The 22,188-nt window shown below is 34.8% G+C and overlaps 1 protein-coding gene across 1 annotated transcript in view; it reads left to right on the top strand.

Moving 5' to 3' along the window:
* Positions 1 to 21,560, top strand: part of SLC30A5 (solute carrier family 30 member 5) — a 30,930-nt gene extending 9,370 nt beyond the window's left edge. The window contains exons 2-16 of the mRNA XM_024756193.1: positions 1,289 to 1,411; positions 3,142 to 3,208; positions 4,399 to 4,484; positions 7,228 to 7,315; positions 9,880 to 9,967; positions 11,170 to 11,246; positions 11,489 to 11,659; positions 12,108 to 12,396; positions 12,581 to 12,789; positions 13,507 to 13,664; positions 14,538 to 14,667; positions 17,003 to 17,204; positions 17,988 to 18,214; positions 19,969 to 20,097; positions 20,708 to 21,560. Coding sequence (XP_024611961.1) covers positions 1,289 to 1,411; positions 3,142 to 3,208; positions 4,399 to 4,484; positions 7,228 to 7,315; positions 9,880 to 9,967; positions 11,170 to 11,246; positions 11,489 to 11,659; positions 12,108 to 12,396; positions 12,581 to 12,789; positions 13,507 to 13,664; positions 14,538 to 14,667; positions 17,003 to 17,204; positions 17,988 to 18,214; positions 19,969 to 20,097; positions 20,708 to 20,878 — 2,215 coding nt within the window. The 3' untranslated portion in view covers positions 20,879 to 21,560. The remainder of the gene's footprint in view (positions 1 to 1,288; positions 1,412 to 3,141; positions 3,209 to 4,398; positions 4,485 to 7,227; positions 7,316 to 9,879; positions 9,968 to 11,169; positions 11,247 to 11,488; positions 11,660 to 12,107; positions 12,397 to 12,580; positions 12,790 to 13,506; positions 13,665 to 14,537; positions 14,668 to 17,002; positions 17,205 to 17,987; positions 18,215 to 19,968; positions 20,098 to 20,707) is intronic.
* The last annotated feature ends 628 nt before the right edge of the window (positions 21,561 to 22,188 follow it).

Raw genomic sequence — 22,188 nt, 5'->3', positions numbered from 1 at the left:
ATTTCTAATTTGTGTATGTTTTATAACATATCAGGAGAGTAGTACATGTTTGTAATGTACAAATAATCGGTTTCAGGTGCAAAATTTTTTTTTACTACTAGAGGTATATGACCAAAGAAGACTACTAAGCTAGAAAACTGAGATAATTTCTTCACTGTTTTCTGATTGCTCTTTCAGGAGCTTCTTTTTCGTTTCTTTTTATGGCAGCCTAATTTTTTCATGGATGAACTTTTCTTTCTTATCCAAGAATATTATTTCTAGTTCTTCGTTGTTTTCTGCTATTCCCTGTGATCTCTGTATCTTTTAAATTTCTTTGCTGTTTTAGTTTGTTTGGTGTCTCATTATAGGCTTATCGTAAAGGATTGATTATCCATATTTGGCCATTCTTATTTGAGTGAGGCCCAAAAAGCTAGTTAGAAGACCTGTATGGGGCTTGTCCCCTGGTGGGCTTCTCCAGAGAAGGGTTGTCCTGCTGGGAGATTGAAGCCTGGCAGTTAGGATGTTAGAGTTAAATGAGGGAAGGCAGGTTGGGTGGGGTTAAGAAGGGAAACTTCCTTTTAATCTCCATGATTTTAGTCCAACACTTCATCCCTCTTTTCCCCTTTGCCTTATGTCTAGACTTCTCCAAAGGCGAAGCTCTTGTCCTGTCATGATTTAGGAGGGATGGTTGCCTGGCTGTGCTGGGTGGGATTCTGGGAACCTAACTACCTGGCAGACTTCCTAATGATCCTCCTCTTTGCAGCTCTCCACACCCTTTCTGAGGTGCTTCAGATTCCTGAGCTTTCTCAGGACTCTGTAGGTCAGGTCACTTCAACTGTGACTCACTGCAGTCAGTTAGCGAAGCAGAGGAAAGGTAAACCTAAGGCATTCACCATTCCCCCCTCCCTTCCTATATTATAGTCTCGTTTCATGACAGATGGTTTGGTTTCTGGTTTTATTTCCTTTATTTGTTTGGAGTAATTGTTTAAAAAGCACATTAGAAAATAGTTGAGGCAACTCAATCAAGAACATTTTTATTTTTAGTTTGGTCTTTTTTTCTTTAATAGACTGTATCTATGCATACATTATACGTCCATGTATATTGCAAAATATCTGAAATTATATATACCAAAGTGTTAATAGTAGTTATCACGTGGAGGGGTGAGTTGAGTTTTTGTTTGTTTCATTTTTTGTTTATATTTATGGTTTTCATAAAGACCCCTATTACTTGTATAATAAGAAAAAAAGGATTACAGAGTTCTTTGTGATTTCAATGATACTGAAACTTGTTTCTGTTTTTATTTTTCAGGTTAACGAAATATATTGTATTACTGTGTGTCACTAAAGTTTTGAAGGCTGTGGGGCTTTTTGAATCATATGACCTCCTGAAAGTAGTTCACATTGTTCAGTTTATTTTTATATTAAAACTTGGGTGAGTGTGTATGGTTCTTTTTTTCCTTAGTGTTTTTTAATTTGTTTGAAAATCCTGTTTTAACTGAGTATCTTTAGGATGTTTTACATAGAATATTTTGTGCATTTTATTCCTCCTGACAAGTACTTGATAATTTTCTTTTAAAGACAGAATACCTAAGGTTAGAGGTACCAAGAGACTGGATTTTAAAAAAAAAAAAAAAAAGGATTGTCATATTCTGTTAGCTTGCCAAAACATCAGCTTTTGCTTTAGTTTGTGTTAATGAGGTTTTTGCAAATTTAATGTCTGGCTTAATAGAATACAGCTGGATCCCCATATCTGAGTCAGTATTCAGTCTGTTGCAGTATCTCACATGAACTAGCCTCTGAAAAGCTCTAATATACACCCCTGAGAGAATAAGAGTGAAAAGGGCAAATAATATCCTAATACTTCTGTAAAAATAGTTTGATCTCAGGACTTCCTTGGTGGTACAGTGGTTAAGACTCCGAGCTCCCGATGCAGGGCGCCCGGGTTCAATCCCTGGTCAGGGAACTAGATCCCACATGCATGCCACAACTAAGAGTATGCATGCCACAACTAAGGAGCCCATGAGCCACAACTAAGATACAGTGCAACCAAATAAAAAATAAATATTTTTAAAATAATTTTTTTTAATGTTTAAGAAAAAAATAGTTTGATCTCACAGCTCCCTAAAAGGGCCTCAGGGACCCTAGGGATTCCCAGACCATCCTACTGGCATAGTCTAACCTTCCAGCAGGCATAGAATGTCACCTGAGACTTGTCTTGGCACAGATGTCCCTTATTTTCCAAGTTAAACCATGCTGGGCTGTGTTCACTACATGTCCCTTCATGGTATAGGGTCCCCTTACAGTATAAATTTTACACTATTCTGCATCTAGTAAGAAATTCTCTCTAAGTAAAGATTCTCTGGACCTTGAGATTGATAGTGACCAACCTCTGTATTAATAGGTATCTGTTAGGGATTTCCCTGGTGGCACAGTGGTTAAGAATCCGCCTGCCAATGCAGGGGACACAGGTTCAATCCCTGGTCCATGGAAGATCCCACATGCTGTGAGCAACTAAGCCCATGCGCCACAACTACTTAGCCTGCACTCTAGAGCCTGCACACCACAACTGCTGAAGCGCACTTGCTGCAACAAGAGAAGCCACCGCAATGAGAACCTGCGCACCTCAATGAAGAGTAGCCCCCGCTCGCTGCAGCTAGAGAAAGCCCGTGCGCAGCAACAAAGACCCAACTCAGACAAAAAAAAAAAAAGAAAAGAATCTGTTAGACTTCTGGCAATTTTAGTAATTATGGAAAGTGATTCTTGACTAGAAAATTTTTAGCACCACTTGAATATATTTTTATATAACTATTTTGGGGCTATGAAAAGTAGGGATATATGATTAGTACTTTCTTCATTTCTATTTCAAGATTTGTTATTACTGTTTTAGAGAAGATAGGAATTATTTTCTTTAGTAAAGTATAAAAAATATTGAGACTTCTTTTATGGCTTGTAAACTGGTTCTGAAGGCAGATACAAAAGAAAGAAGAGTTCCCAAAATATTGTAGTGGAAGCCTTATTAAAATAAATATTGTTCTCTAGTATATTTTCTTTAGAGGTTAACATACCCTTCAAATTCTAGTATATTTGTTTAAGTGTCTTTACTTAAAACCACACCTTGTATATAAGATTAATATTAATATATTAATGTTTCAATATTCACAGGACTGCATTTTTTATGGTTTTGTTTCAAAAGCCTTTTTCTTCTGGGAAAAGTATTACCAAACGCCAGGTAAGTCTTTTGCAGAATCCTTTTGTCCTAGCAGTGGACCAGGAGGCAGTGTTCTTTCCTTGATCAGGGTACTTACTGAATGATTTTAAGTGCTCAGCAGAACATTTCCAGAGTTAACTTGCCCTTGACTTAGCATTTCAGAACTGAGGCTTTAAGAGTAAATGCTAAAGTGCTAAGATAATGAAGTGTTTAAAAATGTAGACGAGGGTAGAAAATGTTTCAAGCGTGCATATAATTATTTTTTTAATACAGGATCCATATGCTGAAAAGATTTACAAATCAGACATGTAGACATGCCCACAAGCCTAGGATAAATGTCACTGGGAAGCAGATAAAGCATAAGGGTTACGAACAAGGCCTCTGGAGTCAGACAAATTCATGGCTGTTCTAATTACAAACCTTACTTTAAGCAAGTTACTTAATTTCTCTACCTTCATTTTCTGACCTGTAAAATGGAGATAATAATGCCTTCCTAATGGAGCTATAAGGAATAAATGAATTAATACATGTAAAGTTCTTAAAATAGTGCGTGGCATACGGTGTGTATGCAGTACATATCAGCTGTCACCCTCTTCATCGCTATTATTCCCTTTAAGCATCTGAGGTTCAGGATGCATACCAGAAATGTCCTTCATTCTGCATCATCTCATATTATCACCTCTTTGGACAGTAGTTACACCCTACTACATATTTGCTTTATGCCACAACTTAGAAACCTGTGCCATGATTTCTTATTAGACGAATTTAAGTACCTCTGTTTTAGAGACCAAGAACATTTTTTAAAACAGGATTAATATTTTAAACCCCATCTTAACTTTTTTCCCTCTCTTTTCAAATAATTTAAGGACTGAATATCCCTGCTGGAGAAGAATTTAAAAACTAAAACATTAAGTGTTCCTAGCAAACTAGTGAGAACTACTGTAAAAAACAGAAGATTGTACGCTATAGAAAAAGATTTCAGGATCTAGCAACAGACAAGAATATGGAAAATGAAAAACAGAATACTATCTTGCAAATCTAGATTTAGTCAAGGGATCTTAATAATTTCTATTTAATTTTAAAATATGTAACTATTTGGCCATTAAAGTATTTGTGTTACCATTATCTTTCCCTATGTATTTTATTTAAGATTTTGAGATATTTGGCAAAACATATGACTGAAATTTTTAATTTTTTGTTTCCATTTTTAGTGGATCAAAATATTTAAACATGCAGTTGCTGGGTGTATCATTTCACTTTTGTGGTTTTTTGGCCTCACTCTTTGTGGACCACTAAGGTAAATAGAAATGCATATTTTGAATGTTTATGTTTCTTCATTTTGAATATTAGTTTTATGCCATTATGTTTTATGTCAAATGTTTGTCAGTTATGTACAAATGCTTCTTTCACTTCTATAGCATTGGGTACAACTCATTGAGTATATATATATATTGAGGACCTGTTTAGCTTGTGGACTAGTTCTTTGGTGAATACCATTAATGTATTGTTCATGATCTGTCATAGATATTTTACTAGTTAGAGTCCAAACAGTTTCAGAAAAATTTAGGATACGTGACTTTTTATTCATTGGTGATCCCTTTTAGCAGCTGATTTTAGAAATGAAAAGTCTGAAATGGTAAATAAAATCAACCAATAAGGAGGAAAGGAAAATCTTTTAAAAATGCTTCCCCTTCCCCCCCAACTCTGAAAGTCCTCTACTGCCCACAGAAGATGCTTGAAAGATATGGTTATAAACAGATGTCTTGGGAATAGTGAGCCAATCATCAAAGATAAGTTTAACTCTCATTTCATATTCCCTTAAGTCTCTATAGATCTTTTTATGTAAATTGGTCAGTTCGGGGTGGGGGGGGAAATGTTTTAGGGCCGCTTAATTTAATAGGAATTATAACAGGTGCAGCTGTGCATAAGTCTTCTTTTAATATTTCTCTATCTCAAAATTATAAGCAAAAGTGCCTTGCCATTGATGGGGGGGCGGAGTATGGGACAAGAAGTAAGGAATAAGATGAAGGGTGTTCTGAAGAATCTCACTGAGGATGATGGAGTGGACAGTAGAAAGTGATCAGTGGGAAATGCTTTGTGAAAAGTCTTTTCTCCTCTCCCAGGCAATAGAATAGCTCTGGGTTTGGCTCCCTTTGGCTTGTTTACTCTGTGCTTTGTCAAAGGAAGGGTGTATATAATTCCAATGTCATATCCCTGTCCATGACAGCAGCAGCTTCCTGGTGTGGTGGGAAAGCTGGCTGGGATTTCTCAGCTTGGGGAAAACCTTTTCAGTTTATGCTTGAATATGATTGAGCGGTAATTTCTTATTCATGAAGTGATCTTTTGGTCTGTTTGTTACTAAATCACTGTCCCTGTGTGTTAGGCTAGGGAAGGAAGGGGGAAAGTTGTTAAATTCTTCCTTGGCTCCTTATTTAGTCATCTACTTCTGCCCTTACAACACTCACTACCACCAGCTCCTCTGCCAGCACTGCCCCTCTCATTCTTTTACTAAAATTGTCATTCAGTTTCTTGATTAGAAAGACTCCTTTGGTGTTTCATAGCCTGTCTTATTTTAAGTTAGTATCATTCTGCTGATATATTTTTTTTATTGTAATCTCCCAAATATTAACAGAACTAAAATAATCACTACTGTGTTCTCATTACAGATTTTTGAATAAGGAGGAAAAATGAAAATTTTTCTAATGAGCAGCTGAAAATCTGTTCCCATGTAGATCCTATAAGCTCCCTTTAGCTGGCAATAATGTTTTTATTTTTTTAATATTCATACATATAAAAGAATAAATATAAATAAATATGAACATTCATGTATCCCCCCAAATAAAACCTTACCAGTTCCTTTGTTGCCCTGTGTATCCCCCTCTCCCCCTACCATTGGATGTAACCAGCATCTTAAATTTTGCTTTTCATTCCCTTGGTTTTCTTTACAGTTTTACCATATATGAACACATTTCTTTTTTGTAAGTTTTCTACTTCATATGAATAGAATTACATTGCATGTATTTTTGTGCAGCATACATTTTCCATTCAGTGTTGTGTTTGAGATTTGCCCATTTTGATGCATGTAGAGTATGTGTGTGTGAGTGTGTGTAAGTGTGTGTGTGTGTGTATATGTATATATACACACACACATATATATAGTTCATTCACTTTTGTGTTAGTTTTTTGAAATGTAATTCACATACCATAAAATTCACTCTTTTTGTCTTAGTACATTGGGACTGCTATAATAAAAATACCATGGGCTGGGTGACTCTTAAAAAATACAGATTTGTTTCTCATGGTTCTGGAGGCTCGGAAGGCCAAGATTAAGGCAAAGCAAATTCAATGTGTGGTGAGAGACTGCTTCCTGGTTCATAGACAGCCGTCTTGTCTCTTCACTGTAACCTCACATAGCAGAAGGGCGAGGGAGCTCTCTGTGGTCTCTTTTATAAAGGCAATAATCCCATTCATGAGGGTTTCACCCTCATAACCTAAGCACCTCTCAAAGGTGTTCATTACCTCCTAATACCGTCACGTTGGTGATTGAGTTTAACGTATGAATGGGGGAGAGAAGGAGACACATACATTCAGTTTGTAGCATTTTTAAAGTATACAATTCTGTATTTCTTAATATATTCATAGAATTTCATTCATTTTTACCACTGTATAATAGTCCTTTGAATGAATATCCTCTAAATTATATTATCCATTCTCTCATCAGTGGGTATTTAGGTTGTTTCTAGTTTTGGGCTATTGCAGACAATGCTGGTATCTTATAAGTGTTTCCTGGTACATATATACAAGAAACCTGTATGATACAATCCTACAAGTGGTATTATTAGATATTTGTAGCTTCAACCTTCCTAAGACAGATAATGCCATAATATTTTCCAAAACAGCTGTACATGTTTATTTTTCCCATAATGTTTTATGAAAATCAAGGGGAAAGATTTATTTTCTTCTCCCTTACTCTAGTTGAATTCATGCTTCCTGATAAATATCGGATATATTTCATGAATGATAATGTTTTATTTTTGTAGGACTTTGCTGCTATTCGAGCACAGTGATATTGTTGTCATCTCGCTGCTCAGTGTTTTGTTCACTAGTTCTGGAGGAGGACCAGCAAAGGTAGAATTTTACATTATTCGTTACTTGCAAATTGAAAGTGTACATGTAAAATACTATCTAGGGCAGTAAAATAGGATCCTTTACCATTTAACAGAATGCAGAGGCTTTTTCTGCTAATTATAAATTTTTCTCACAAACATTTTGTGTTTTACTTTTTATTTTGAAATCATTATATATTCCTAGGAAGCTGCAAATATAGTACAGAGATCCTTGTGCCCTTCACTCAGTTTCAATAGTAACTTCTTACCCAGCTCTTATACTATCAAGACCAGGAAATTGACATTGGTACAATCCATGGACCTTATTCAGATTTCACCAGTTTTACATACACTTGTGTGTATATGTGTGTGTGTGTAGATTTGTGTAACCATCACCACAGTCAAGGTGCAGGACTGATTGATCACCACAGACATCTCCTTCGTGCTATACCTGATCCCTCCCCTCTCTCATTCTTAACTCCTATACATCATTTTTGGAAAATACATCCCTAAGAACTTGTTATATTTAAAGTCTGATGAATGTTTTGCCAACTAGGTGACCCTATTCATCTTCCATAATTTAAGTATTAATCTCTTTTCAGTAAATGCATCACCAATGTGCAATTATAACTTACACCTACAATACTTTTATTTACCAAATTAAATGCTTCCTACGCATGACGCATTGTGCTCGTTACAGAGGAAAGGAGAAATAAAGGCAAATAAGGTTTAATAGTTTCTGTTCTGAAAGGGGCTTTCAGGCTAAATAATGGAGGCAGATGAATAAAATAAAGTGAACAAAGTAACATGCCAAGTAGAGCAGAGTCTACCCAGCCTGTAGATTTCAAATTGGATCCTTGGGTATTAAAGCATGTGCCACTATTTAATCTTTTCCCCTCACTCACAGAGTACTCCAAAATAAATGTCAAGTGGATTGAAGATTTTTGTGGTTAAAAAAAAAGATATTTGTAAAAGCATAGAATAAAATATAGATGGATAATTAATCTGTGGACAGAGAAGAACTTTCTGAGCATAAAACCAGTAGAAAAAAATCACAAAGGGGAAACCACGTATGTTTGACTGCATAATGATTACAAGCATCTGTGTAACAGAAATCATTGTGCAGACAACCAACTAACAACAATAACAAATTGCCACAGATAAAAGTTTTCTGTTTTTTTTTTTGCGGTACGCGGGCCTCTCACTGCCGCGGCCTCTCCCATTGCGGAGCACAGGCTCCGGACGCGCAGGCTCAGTGGCCATGGCTCACGGGCCCAGCTGCTCCGTGGCATGTGGGATCCTCCCGGACCGGGGCACGAACCCATGTCCCCTGCATCGGCAGGCGGACTCTCAGCCACTGCGCCACCAGGGAAGCCCCTACTTTTTTTTTTTTAAATATAATCACTCAAATAGTTTAAAAAAATGCTGAAGATCCTCAATAGAAATGAGCAAAGGCAAGAAAAGACAACTCACAAAAGAAATACAAATGACTTTAAAACATTAAACAAACATTTTACTGCACTAATCAGAAATGAGAGTATGGATCTTAATATCCTGTCATTAGTGTCAATAATGAATCTGGGCATCTTGCCAGGACTGTGACTTTTTTTTCCTTAGTCTGACTCTGAAGCATCACAAAATTCTCAGTTGCCCTCTTTGCTAAGAAAAGATTAAGTTATATTCTCCATATTTGGGTATTGTTAATGTTACCGTGTCCTGATTCAATGAAAATTATGAAATTTTAAATTATGTGGTTTATGTATACTAACTTTTGTCAAAATACCTACCACACTAAGAGAGAATTTATCAAATGTAGTGGTAGTCATATAATGAATAAAATAGGATCCTCATTTTTACTTAAAATTTTAATTTTATCCAAGTATCTGGTATTACACCTATAAATTTGTAAATAGAGAGTGTATAATAATGCTATTTAGATTGCTTCTGTACCAAAAATTCTGAAGTATTTGCATAAACGTGGATAGTATGCCCTTTCTATAATTTTCTCTTGTCAAAATCCTCTCCCTGGAATGAGAACATAAGAAGTGTATTCAGCTTTTAATACCTTTACTAGCTATTAGAGATGACTTTGCTAATTTTCTTAACATGCCCTCTTAGTTCTTTTTCCCTAGAAGAGTGGTAACTAGGTTACTGACATTATTGTAAATCAGCTGTCTTCTCTATTACTTGCATGTTGTAGAATAAATTAGGTCACTACTAATTATTCCTTAGTTACTTGGGCTTTTCAAACAGAAGCAAAGTAACATTTAGGAAGATTAGTTCTGTGAACATTTAATGGTTTGTTCATGGTAACATGCTGATCAGTACTAGCAAAGAGACAACTGAAGTTGTCAGATTGTCAAGTGCCCTAAAAATACCCTACAGAATTTGTTGGAGCTCTTTACTTTTGTATCTTACTGTTAATACTGTAAATTTATATTGTACAGTATAAGGACTTTAATGTCAGATGTTATATTTTACTTAAATATTTGTCTGAAAAAATTTTTCTTTAGCATTTGTATAGTCATGGTCTTAAAAATTGACACTTGAAAAAGCTATTCTTGCTGTTATTCTCTTCATTTTCAGACAAGAGGGGCTGCTTTTTTCATTATTGCTGTGATCTGCCTATTGCTTTTCGACAATGATGATCTCATGGCTAAAATGGCTGAACACCGTATCCTTTTGCAAAAGATCAGAGTTTTTTAGTCTGGCACAATGGGAAATGAAGGAGTGACTGAATTATACTGATCAATCATGAATGAAACTTTATAGGTTGATGTAGGTATTCTAAATCAGTGTTCAAATAATGAATAAATTCATTCTAAATTAAATATTTTATAGCATCTCAATATCTTTTACAGCACCCTAAGTTTTCAGAAATTTAGGGACAATGAAAGAATATTTTGGAATGTCCTGATGCTATTTAAAAAAATAGGTGATTTACCACTCAACAAAATTAATCTATTTGCTCTCTTGTAATTTAACAATTTAAATGCTCCTTTTAGAAGTCAGTGGCAATTATTAAATAGAAACTTTTTTGAGATTAAATGAAAAACCTTTGGCATCTTGCCTGAAAGAAGAAGTTCAAATTCCTTAACCTGGTATTCGCCCTCTTGCTCTAAATTATTATTTCCAACTCATCCTCCACTTATCTCTTATATAAACCCAACTTTCCAATCAAATATATCTACTCATTTTCGTCTACAGTCATGCACTGTTCTTTCCTATCTACATACCCTTGCCCACTCCATTTAGCAGGACTCAGAACACCAGTTTTGATCCTTGTGGTTACTGATACTGCTGTAAAACCTATTAGTTAACTAATGTCAGTTTACTTTGTTACAGTGAAAGAGGACAGCATGACTTTGCAGAACTCCAGGTTGATTGTTAGACATTTGTTGCCCACTGTACCCTCTTTTGCTTGTTTGTTGCTTGCTTTGCTGAGGCTTATGTGGTCAATGGCTTAGAAACAGATTTAGGACTGATTTTTACATGGCATATCCAATTCCATTGGATAGGAGTGATCTAAGGAGGTTCCTTGCTCTTGTCCCTTTGTCCTCTTTAGAGTATGCATGCATATGTCTTGGAGGTTAAGTACTAAAATTTAACAACTGTGCCTTAAGCACTATTATAATTGTTTTGGAGACAACAAAAGAAATATATATAGGCCATTCTAATTTATAAATCATGTCCCAAAATTAAATTTTTAATTATTTTCTTTTGTTTTTAAGGGAAACATATTGTTGAGGATAGTCAGGTTTGCCTTCAGATTAGTGTATAGTCAACCCAAAATAATGTAGCTAAAATTCCAGGAGGACTTCAGGATTCAAAGAGTTAATATTTGGAATTTTTTTTCCTTCACTCCAACTCACTTAGCTGAAGGACATCATGACAGTGCTCTAACTCACATGCTTTACACAGCCATTGCCTTCTTAGGTGTGGCAGATCACAAGGTATGTTCTTTTCTTTGTTCCTAAGGTGATCAAGAGATTCTGAAAAGTTACAGCAACTGTAGCTTTAAAAGTACATTTAAAATAAGTTATCAGTAATTTACAGTACTGCCAGCCATTTAAGTAGTTCAGTAATTTGGGTTATGGAAAAAACATGCTAGCTCCATTTCTTTAAATATTATGTATTTAAGACTTGAGTGTTGAACTGTGTGTTTCTAATGAGACTTATCTACTTTTACTCATAGGGTGGAGTATTATTGCTAGTACTGGCTTTGTGTTGTAAAGTTGGTTTTCATACAGCTTCCAGAAAACTCTCTATAGATGTTGGTGGAACCAAACGTCTTCAAGCTTTATCCCATATTGTTTCTGTGCTTCTCTTATGCCCATGGGTCATTGTTCTTTCTGTGACAACTGAGGTAAGAGCAGGAATTTATTGGTAATAAGTAAAATAAATTGCTGTTATTTATAGATTTTAGTTCAGTACATTGTATTTTATTTCAATTTGATGTTGCAAGTGGCTTTAAATTATCAAGTACTATTACATTTATATATCCCTCCCATTCCTGTGGCCCATAGGAATCAGTTAAATAATAATATTAATAATAGTTTAATACCTACCCACAAACCCAAGGATTATATATCACCAAGTATTTATAAAATTATTAAACAATAATGCTTCTTTTTTTAATACTTTGGGGAATACTAGGAAAATGTGCCAATATCTTATAACTCTTATATTTTGGCATTTTACAAATCATATTGAATCATGGGAATATTTGTTTATACATAAAGGGATTAACTAAAATATAGGATGTGAACTTTATACCCATATGGTATTAACAAATTTTTTTTTTTAATTTCTAGAGTAAAGTCGAGTCTTGGTTTTCTCTCATTATGCCTTTTACAACGGTTATGTTTTTTGTCATGATCCTGGATTTCTATGTCGATTCCATTTGTTCAGTCAAAATGGAAGTTTCCAAATGTGCCCGATATGGATCCTTTCCCATTTTTATTAGTGCTCTACTTTTTGGAAATTTTTGGACACATCCAATAACAGACCAGCTTCGGGCCATAAACAAAGCAGCACACCAGGAGAGCACAGAACACGTCCTTTCTGGAGGAGTGGTAGTGAGCGCTATATTCTTCATTTTGTGTAAGCATTTTTCCCCTTAGCAAATTTCATCTTATGGATTCTGATGTTCAGTCATTTACTAAATTTGGGAATTTGTTCAATGCTTCATATATTTAGTGCTGAGAGATACTGTGTTGGGTTTTGGTGGCTTAAATTTTTTAAACTTTTATAATATCCCTCTTTTTTTTTTTTCTTCCGTTTTTAGCTGCCAACATCTTATCATCTCCTTCTAAGAGAGGACAGAAAGGTACCCTAATTGGATATTCTCCTGAAGGAACACCTCTTTATAACTTCATGGGTGATGCTTTTCAGCATAGCTCCCAGTCAATCCCTAGGTTTATTAAGGAATCACTAAAACAAATTCTTGAGGAGAATGACTCTAGGCAGATCTTTTACTTCTTGTGCTTGAATCTGGTAAGAGTTTTAAATATTAGTGGCATGTCTTAAAAGCTTAATCTTTTAATTTTGACAGTTCTGGTATAATTTTAGTAATTCCCAAATAATTTTAGTAATTAGAAATGGGCTAAAATTATATTTTCTCTAAGTATTAGAAAGATTACAGGATCATATTCATACTACTTAAACAGACAATTTTTTGAAGTATTTTAAAAACGTTGGTTTAGTGTGCTATTTCAAATTAGTAGATATAGTAGTTTATAAAGATTTTTATCAGGAATTCCCTGGTGGTCCAGTGGTTAGGACTCCTTGCTCTCACTGCCAGGGGCCCAGGTTCAATCCCTGGTCGGGGAACTAAGATCCCACAAGCCACACGGCACAGCCAAAAAGAAAAAAAGATTTTTATCTACTCCTTATAAGATCTCACTGCCGACCAGTTTGCTAACATTTTATAGTCTAGTTTATTTAGTTCTACAGACATATAAATAAAACTATCCCCTTTTAAATAGTTTATAAGATAGACATATCTGATTTAGCTTGATTTCTTATAGTTTATATGAATGAGGTTTCTTGTATGAGAATCAGTTAAATAACGAAAGAGACAGTTATATAATATCTTCAAGTAAGGTTTGGGTAACTAAAGGTTAAAATCCTTATGATTAAATTCTGATAAATCTCTCTTGAAACAGTATTTCCCAACATACTCCTCTCCTATTTTTTTTAAACGTGTTTTAGCTTTTTACCTTTGTGGAATTATTCTATGGCGTGTTGACCAATAGTCTGGGTCTGATCTCAGATGGATTTCACATGCTCTTTGACTGCTCTGCTTTGGTCATGGGACTTTTTGCAGCCCTGATGAGTAGATGGAAAGCAACTCGGATTTTCTCCTATGGGTAGGTACCCTGACTGTCAAGGCTTGTAGCAAATTCCATCTTATAGAATAAAATTTTACTACTTTTAATACATATTTAATTTTTCAGAGCTTCATTTTTCTTTAAAGTAGATAAGAGAAACTAAACCAAGCATTTGATAAATACTGAATGGCAGTAAGCTTAAGACTATATACTCCCTGACAAATCCCTCTCATAGGTAGATAGCAAAAAATCAGTTAAATAGTGAGCTATTTGGCCAACAGTGTTTCTTTGAGGTAATGGAATGTTCATGGTCATTCACATCTTTGCGGTTAGGAAGAGAATTCAAAATTTAAAGTGGCTCTGCATGCAGTAGCCTTTCACTAAGTCATCATTAGTGAAATGATGCAGTATCCTTTCACTAAGTCATCATTCAGTTCAGCGAATATTAGAATCCCTGATTTGTGCAAGATATTTTGATAAGAACTATTGTAAATAGGTTAATAAATTCAGCTCTTACTTTCAGCTGTTTATATTTTGAAAGATGGATGACCCCAAATTACAAAAAATTTTGATACAAAGCCCAATCTATGTGCTGTGACGGAGATACAGAGAACGCCAAAGGATTAGAGAGAGAAATAACTTCTTGCTAAGAAATTAGGACAGGCTTTGTGTAAGAAGGGACGTTGACGAAGGACTTTGATAAATATATAAGATTTCAACAAACATATATGTATGGAAAGAACCTTCCAGCATTAGTATGATATTTATAATCTTGGTAATTTTCTAGTCTTACTATTTGTGTCATTGAAAATCTGTCATTGAAAATCATTTCCTCATTTGTAACATAATAATGTTTATACTTTAAAAATATTTGTCATTTTCCTTTTCTAAAAATATGTTCTACATTTTTAGGTATGGCCGAATAGAAATTCTCTCTGGATTTATTAATGGGCTTTTTCTAGTGGTAATAGCTTTTTTCGTGTTTATGGAATCAGTGGCTAGATTAATTGATCCTCCGGAATTAGACACACACATGTTAACAGTAAGTCTTTTCATTTTCCTATTTGAATTTCTGCTCAAACTCATACAGCTTTTTCCCTGCTAAAGTTTAACTACTTGTAGTTATTGACCTAGGAAGGTTTTATTTACTTATTTTTTAATTTAAATTAACATAACTTCCTATCTTGCTATTTACATTTACACTGCTGACTCTTTGAAATTAATACACTTTTCTCTAATACACTAGTAGTCAAATATTAGATAATATCCTAAAACAGTTTCTTTTCTGCCTTATTAAACGTTTTTGTTTGAAGATGTGTTTTTGAATACCTGAGGAAATATTCAAAGGCTTTACTCTAGATTAAATTACTGCTATGGCAACTTTTAGTGTTTTCCCTGTACCTCCAAATCTTTACATGCGCTGTTCCTTATAGTTCTCATGCCCTTCCCTCACTTCTGCCCTTTTCGGCTTTGCTTCTAAAGTTGCCTTTGGTGGGATACTTTCCCTTAGTCCCTCTCTTCCCACCTTAAAGTGTGTTAGATTTCCCTTTCTGAATATTCCCATTGTATCTTGTGCAATCTTCTTTTAGCAACATTGACTTATAACTGTTGTTTAGTTTTTCATTCTTCCACAATTAAGATATGTGTCGCTCAATATCAAAAAAACAAACAACCCAATCCAAAAATGGGCAGAAGACCTAAATAGACATTTCTCCAAAGAAGACATACAGATTGCCAACAAACACATGAAAGGATGCTCAACATCACTAATCATTAGAGAAATGCAAATCAGAACTACAATGAGGTATCACCTCACACCGGTCAGAATGGCCATCATCAAAAAATCTACAAACAATAAATGCTGGAGAGGGTGTGGAGAAAAGGGAGCCCTCTTGCACTGTTGGTGGGAATGTAAATTGATATAACCACTATGGAGAGCAGTATGGAGGTTCCTTAAAAAACTACAAATAGAACTACCATACGAGCCAGCAATCCCACTACTGGGCGTATACCCTGAGAAAACCATAATTCAAAAAGACACATGCACCACAATGTTCATTGCAGCTCTATTTACAACAGCCAGGACATCGAAGCAACCTAAGTGTCCATCAACAGATGAATGGATAAAGATGTGGCACATATATACAATGGAATATTACTCAGCCATAAAAAGAAACGAAATTGAGTTATTTGTAGTGAGGTGGATGGACCTAGAGTCTGTCATACAGAGTGAAGTAAGTCAGAAAGAGAAAAACAAATACCATATGCTAACACATGTATATGGAATCTTAAAAACAAACAAACAAAATGGTTCTGATGAACCTAGGGGCAGGACAGGAATAAAGATGCAGATGTAGAGAATGGACTTGAGGACATGGGGAGGGGGAAGGGTAAGCTGGGACGAAGTGAGGGAGTGGCATGGTCATATATACACTATCAAATGTAAAAGAGATAGCTAGTGGGAAGCAGCCACAGAGCACAGGGAAATCAGCTTGGTGCTTTGTGACCACCTAGAGAGGTGGCATAGGGAGGGTGGGAGGGAGACGCAAGAGGGAGGGGATATGGGTATATATGTATATGTATAGCTGATTCACTTTGTTATACAGCAGAAACTAACACACCATTGTAAAGCAATTATACTCCAGTAAAGATGTTAAAATTTTTTTCTAATTTAAAAAATTAAAAATAAAACAAATGGATTTCTCTAAAGGAGAAATTGTAGATGTATGTAAATTAAATGGTGCCCTGAGCTAGAGCTGCTATTCAAAATCATTTTGTAAGAGGGGATAATCAAGGGTAAGTATCCTTTGGGGTGTTATTGTGGCACCATTAAATCAAGGTAATCTCATTTACTTTGCTTTTTAAAAAATGCTTTTCCATTGTACTTTTTTTACTTTGGGAAATTTTACTATAGTTAAGAAACAGTAAGACTGTGTTTATTTGTAATCCACTCATTAGTAAATTACAATCATTGCCTTTTAAAGTATTGATATTTACCTAGTAATATAAATGAGATTTCAGGTACAGTGTATACTTGCTCTAGTAAGCAGTACTTTCAAACTCTTTATTTAAATAAAATAAAACTTTAGCATCATTTATTTATTCATACACCCTGAATCAAGTACATTTTTATTCTTAATCATTTAGTTAAAGCAAATCTAAATCCTTTTACTTGTGAGCACTTTGGTATTTGAAACTTAAACGCTTCTTCTAAAATTCACACTTTTAAAATTTTCTTATTGAATTTAATGAGGTTTTACTATGAATATTTTCAAAACTATAAACCAAAAAACATATATAGCAACATAATAACTTTTAAATAACAAGTTTATTTTTTTAATTACAAATTTAAAGGTTTTCTTTTTTCTTTTTTCTAGCCAGTCTCAGTTGGAGGGCTGATAGTAAACCTTATTGGTATCTGTGCCTTTAGCCATGCCCATAACCATACCCATGGAGCTTCTCAAGGAAGCTGTCACTCATCTGATCACAGTCATTCACACCATGTGCATGGACACAGTGACCATGGGCACGGTCACAGCCACGGATCTGCAGGCAGAGGCATGAATGCTAACATGAGGGGTGAGTCCTTGCCAGATACTGTCCTACCTTTCAACTGTGTTCTGAATTGGCATTGTTTATTTGTATTAAGTATTGAGCTCTTGGTACAATTTTATTTTAAAAAACCAACCTGTAACTAAAAAGAGATCTAAAGTCATCTGTTACAGAAAATACTCACAACTGTTCATAAATGTCAATTTTTAAAAATAAATTATTGTAATTATAGAGTCCTTTTCATAGTGACATTTGAGTAAATATTAGTTGCAAGGGAAACTGTGCATTACGCACTTTCACTATAAAAGAACTAAGAAATTTTTATTGTACTGAAAAAAATATGGGGGAAGTATCATTTATGTTGAGATATTTATTCTGATGTTTTATTTATTTATTTGGCCACACCGCATGGCTTGTGGGATCTTAGTTCCCCAACAAGGGATTGAACCCTCACCCTCAGCAGTGAAAGTGCGGAGTCCTAACCTCTGGACCGCCAGAGAATTCCCTATTCTGATATTTTAGTAGAAATAATTTAGGTAATGTCAAAACTTGGCTCATGTATGATTTCTAGGAAGCTTTCCCACACACCATCATAAAACTCACCACACTGGTAATAGTTGCCCACATCCTTACTTTCACCACTGTGCCATGAATTCCTTGATGGAAGTGACCATGTTTAGTCATTTTGAAGTACCAGCCCCTAGCAGAGTGCCTGGTGAATAATAGGTACCTCGTAATATTTGTAGAATGAATAAAAGAACTAAATTAAATGTGCTTTAATTTTTAATATTTTATGTATCTTACTTGTAGGTGTATTTCTACATGTTTTGGCAGACACACTTGGCAGTATTGGTGTGATCGTATCCACCATTCTTATAGAGCAGTTTGGATGGTTCATTGCTGATCCCCTCTGTTCTCTTTTTATCGCTATATTAATATTTCTCAGTGTTGTCCCACTGATTAAAGATGCCTGTCAGGTTCTCCTTCTGAGACTGCCACCAGAATATGAAAAAGAACTACATATTGCCTTAGAAAAGGTACTGTGTATAATTTGTTTACTAGTCTTCTTCCTTTTAAAATAGTATTTGAAATTAAATAAGTTGACCTAATGAGAAATGAAAATGACAGTCTTGTAGGAAAATGGACTGATAATATAAACAGGCAATTCATAGAAAAACCAAACACAAAATAGAATGTATTTCAGCTTGTGGTTTGCCATATCTTATTATTTATTTGTTTGTTTATTTATTTGTTTATTTGTTTATTGGCTGCATTGGGTCTTCGTTGCTGTGCGCGGGCTTTCTCTAGTTGCGGTGAGTGGGGGCTACTCTTCGTTACGGTGCGCGGGCTTCTCATTACGGTGGCTTCTCTGGTTGCGGAGCACGGGCTCTAGGCACACGGGCTTCAGTAGTTGTGGCACATGGGCTCAGTAGTTGTGGCACATGGGCTTAGTTGCTCCACAGCATGTAGGATCTTCCCGGACCAGGACTCGAATCTGTGTCCCCTGCATTGGCAGGCGGATTCTTAACCACTGCGCCACCAGGGAAGTCCCTGACATATCATATTAAAGTAATTAGGATCTGCTGATGAACAGTTGGCATCTTGAATACTTAAGGTATAGCATCTTAACCCACTGGTTTCACAAATAAAATTAGTAAAGTTTTCTCACTTTCTCATAATTGGCGACTAATACATCCTACTAAAAAAGAAAGTTTTTTATTTCAAAAATAATACATATCCATTACAGAAAGCTTCAAAGTAGAAAAAAGAAAAAAATAATAATCACATATAATTTCACCACCTGGAAAGAAACACTTTTTTTTTTAATTTATCTATTTATTTATTTATTGGTTTTTTTGTTTGTTTTTTTGGCTGCATTGGGTCTTTGTTGCTGTGCATGGGCTTTCTCTAGTTGTGGTGAGCAGGGACTTCTCATTGCGGTGTGTGGGCTTCTCATTGTGGTGGCTTCTCTTGTTGCAGAGCACAGGCTCTAGGCACATGGGCCTCAGTAGTTGTGGCATGTGGGCTCAGTAGTTGTGGCTCACAGGCTCTAGAGCGCAGGCTCAGTAGTTGTGGCGCACGAGCCCAGTTGCTCCATGGCATGTGAGATCTTCCCGGACCAGGACTTGAACCCATGTCCCCTGCATTGGCAGGCGGATTCCTAACCACTGCCCCACCAGGGAAGCCCAGAAACACTTTTGGGTCGTTTTTCTGTATAAAACTATTTTTAAAATAAAAATGGCCAAAAAAATGTTTTGTACTGCTTTGTAAATTTTTCCCCACTTAATTATATCATGTTGATAAATATTCTAATACATTTTTAATGACAGGGTAGTGTTACTTTGTGTGGATAGTCTATAATTTATTTAACTAGCCCTCCGTTGTTGAACATGAAGGATATCTTTTGCATGTGTTATCTCAAATATAACAAATAATACTGGAATGTTTGTATCAATATAAAGGAAACAACATGGTTTATTGAATGTATCCAATGTTTAGACTAGGCAAAGTACATCTTACATCTGTGAAAATGGGTGTAAAGTCACCTGTGTAACCCTGTTCACTTCCTATTCCAGACTTCTTTCCCTGGCATCACTGCCAGGTCAAAATATTTTAGACACCTTTACTTGAAGTTAGTTGTCCCTCCCATTCCTTTCTCATTCTGGGCTCTCCTTATTACTTTTGTTTTTTTTAATCAGCCTAATAATGGTTTCTGGACTAGAAAGACTGCTTTGTGTTCAGTAAATTAGCCTTCAAATCCATTTATATCACCTCTCCTTTTATTTGACAGCTACAGAAAATTGAAGGATTAATATCATACCGAGACCCACATTTTTGGCGTCATTCTGCCAATATTGTGGCAGGAACAATTCATATACAGGTGACATCTGATGTGCTGGAACAAAGAATAGTACAGCAGGTAATAATCTTAAGTTTTTAAAATAATTGCAGTTGAGGTAATTGCACACATTGTAAGTTATACAGCTCAGTAGTCATTTAATTGTTTAAAAATATCATTCTTACAGCTGTCCAAGGAGAAGTTGTTTTTTTACATCTAGATTTGTTTTATATCCAAAAATGGTAAAAAATAAAGTCAAGTTTTAGTATGTGGAGGACAAGCTTAAGTTAATGTAAAAAAAAATTCATTTGTAGTCCACCTTGGTTCCCAATAGATGGTCAAGAAATAAGTTATTATAAATATAGTCCTAAGTTAATAATAATAATAAAGTTGGCAGGTATGTGTCATGGTTGGAGATAAGGATCAAAACAGTTCCTGTATCCCTATTCTAGACCTACCAAATTGGAAACAGTAGCTGTTTTCCTTTTCTACTTTGAATGTCAGGTCAGTGATTTACTGGCCTTCTAAAAGATCCTATGTAATATTTGACCAGCTAAATAATAAACATTATTTTAAGGACTTATCATTGACTGTCTGTGGCTATTTTAAAAAATGTGATATCTATTATTTAATCCAAGTGCACTAAATGCATTAATCTGAATGCTTTTAAATGTATGGATTTTTGTAACAGGTTACAGGAATACTTAAAGATGCTGGAGTAAACAATTTAACAATTCAAGTGGAAAAAGAAGCATACTTTCAACATATGTCTGGCCTAAGTACTGGATTTCATGATGTTCTGGCTATGACAAAACAAATGGAGTCCATGAAATACTACAAAGATGGTACTTACATCATGTGAGATAACTTGGGAATTACCCCTGGGGTATGAACAATGAAGATGAAATGACCGGGTATTTATAATATCGCCAGAAGGAAGAAAATTGCACATAATTGTACAGAAACATTTTGTGGTATTTGAAAAAAATTTTAAAGCTGCCTACAGTTGGATCAAGGAATCTTTCTTAAAGGAAATTTAAATACAGAATGAAGCGTTAATTGTACAAGTAAAATAATTGTTTAAATTACATGTAAAACAGGAAACTTAAAATTTAAGTGAACATGATGTATCATATCATCTTCAAAAGTGAACATATAATGATGGATTCTAGTGAAGACCAAAATAACTTCTGTGTGTTTACTTTCTGTAAGAAAGCATCTCCATTGTAAATAATGTATTTACATGTTTATTACAAAGACCCAAATGAAAAATTTTTAGTCAATTTTTTGCATAGCCCTAGGATAAAATAGGAATAAAAGTTCTATATTTATGGATTTTCTGTATATAAAACTGGTTTCTAATTATAACTTAAATCCATTAAGTAAAACCTGTATTGCCACTTTAAATGTAAACTAAATTATTTGGGAGAAACTTCAACCACTGATATGAGGCAGCAGTGAGAATAGTGAAGGATAACATGACAGTTTTTGATGTATTACAAAAGCCAACCACTCTGTAAAATAAATTTTTTTACTTTTGGTAATATTTGCAAATGAATAATTACTTTATTAGGGTAAAGAACTTAGACTAAGTTGTGTTCATGTTATTCACTCTGTCTTCTTCCTCTAAAGTAGAATATTCCATTTCTTGTTATGCATCTGGCATTCCAAGTTGCTTATTAAGCTGGTATCCAAGCAATGCTAGGCTTTTCATCTTTTCTTATGTTGTGGAACAGCCAGTGGAGAGAGTCATAAATAATTGTCAACTCAGAGTTAATTTTCTGCCTATAGATGTAACTTTTTAAAAAATTTCTGGAACATGTAGATGTAGAAGAAATATCGAAGAATTCGGTGGTTATTTTAAAGTTTAATAAGTAAATCTTGTTCATAAACCCTTGGGCACTATGAAATCAAAATACTTACTCTATAACTACTTTCTATAATAATATCTATATTTTTTTATTTCCAATTTAAACTGAATGTATAGTCTGAAAAGACTGTATGATAAATAGATACATAATAATATATGCAGTTTTATGAACACCAAAGAATGTTGACCAAGAGAAACTTTTGAATACCTATTTGTAAGCATCTGAGTATTTTCACTCTTATACTAGGAATTTTGATAAGTAGGATGAATTAATTTTAGTATGGATACTATTTTCTTATCTA

Source organism: Neophocaena asiaeorientalis, unplaced genomic scaffold (genome assembly GCF_003031525.2).
Source record: "Neophocaena asiaeorientalis asiaeorientalis breed wild unplaced genomic scaffold, Neophocaena_asiaeorientalis_V1.1 scaffold376, whole genome shotgun sequence".
In the NCBI taxonomy this organism is placed as follows: Eukaryota; Metazoa; Chordata; class Mammalia; order Artiodactyla; family Phocoenidae; genus Neophocaena; species Neophocaena asiaeorientalis.
Note: the sequence above shows the minus strand (reverse complement) of the source record. Positions and strands in the feature narration are given on the sequence as shown.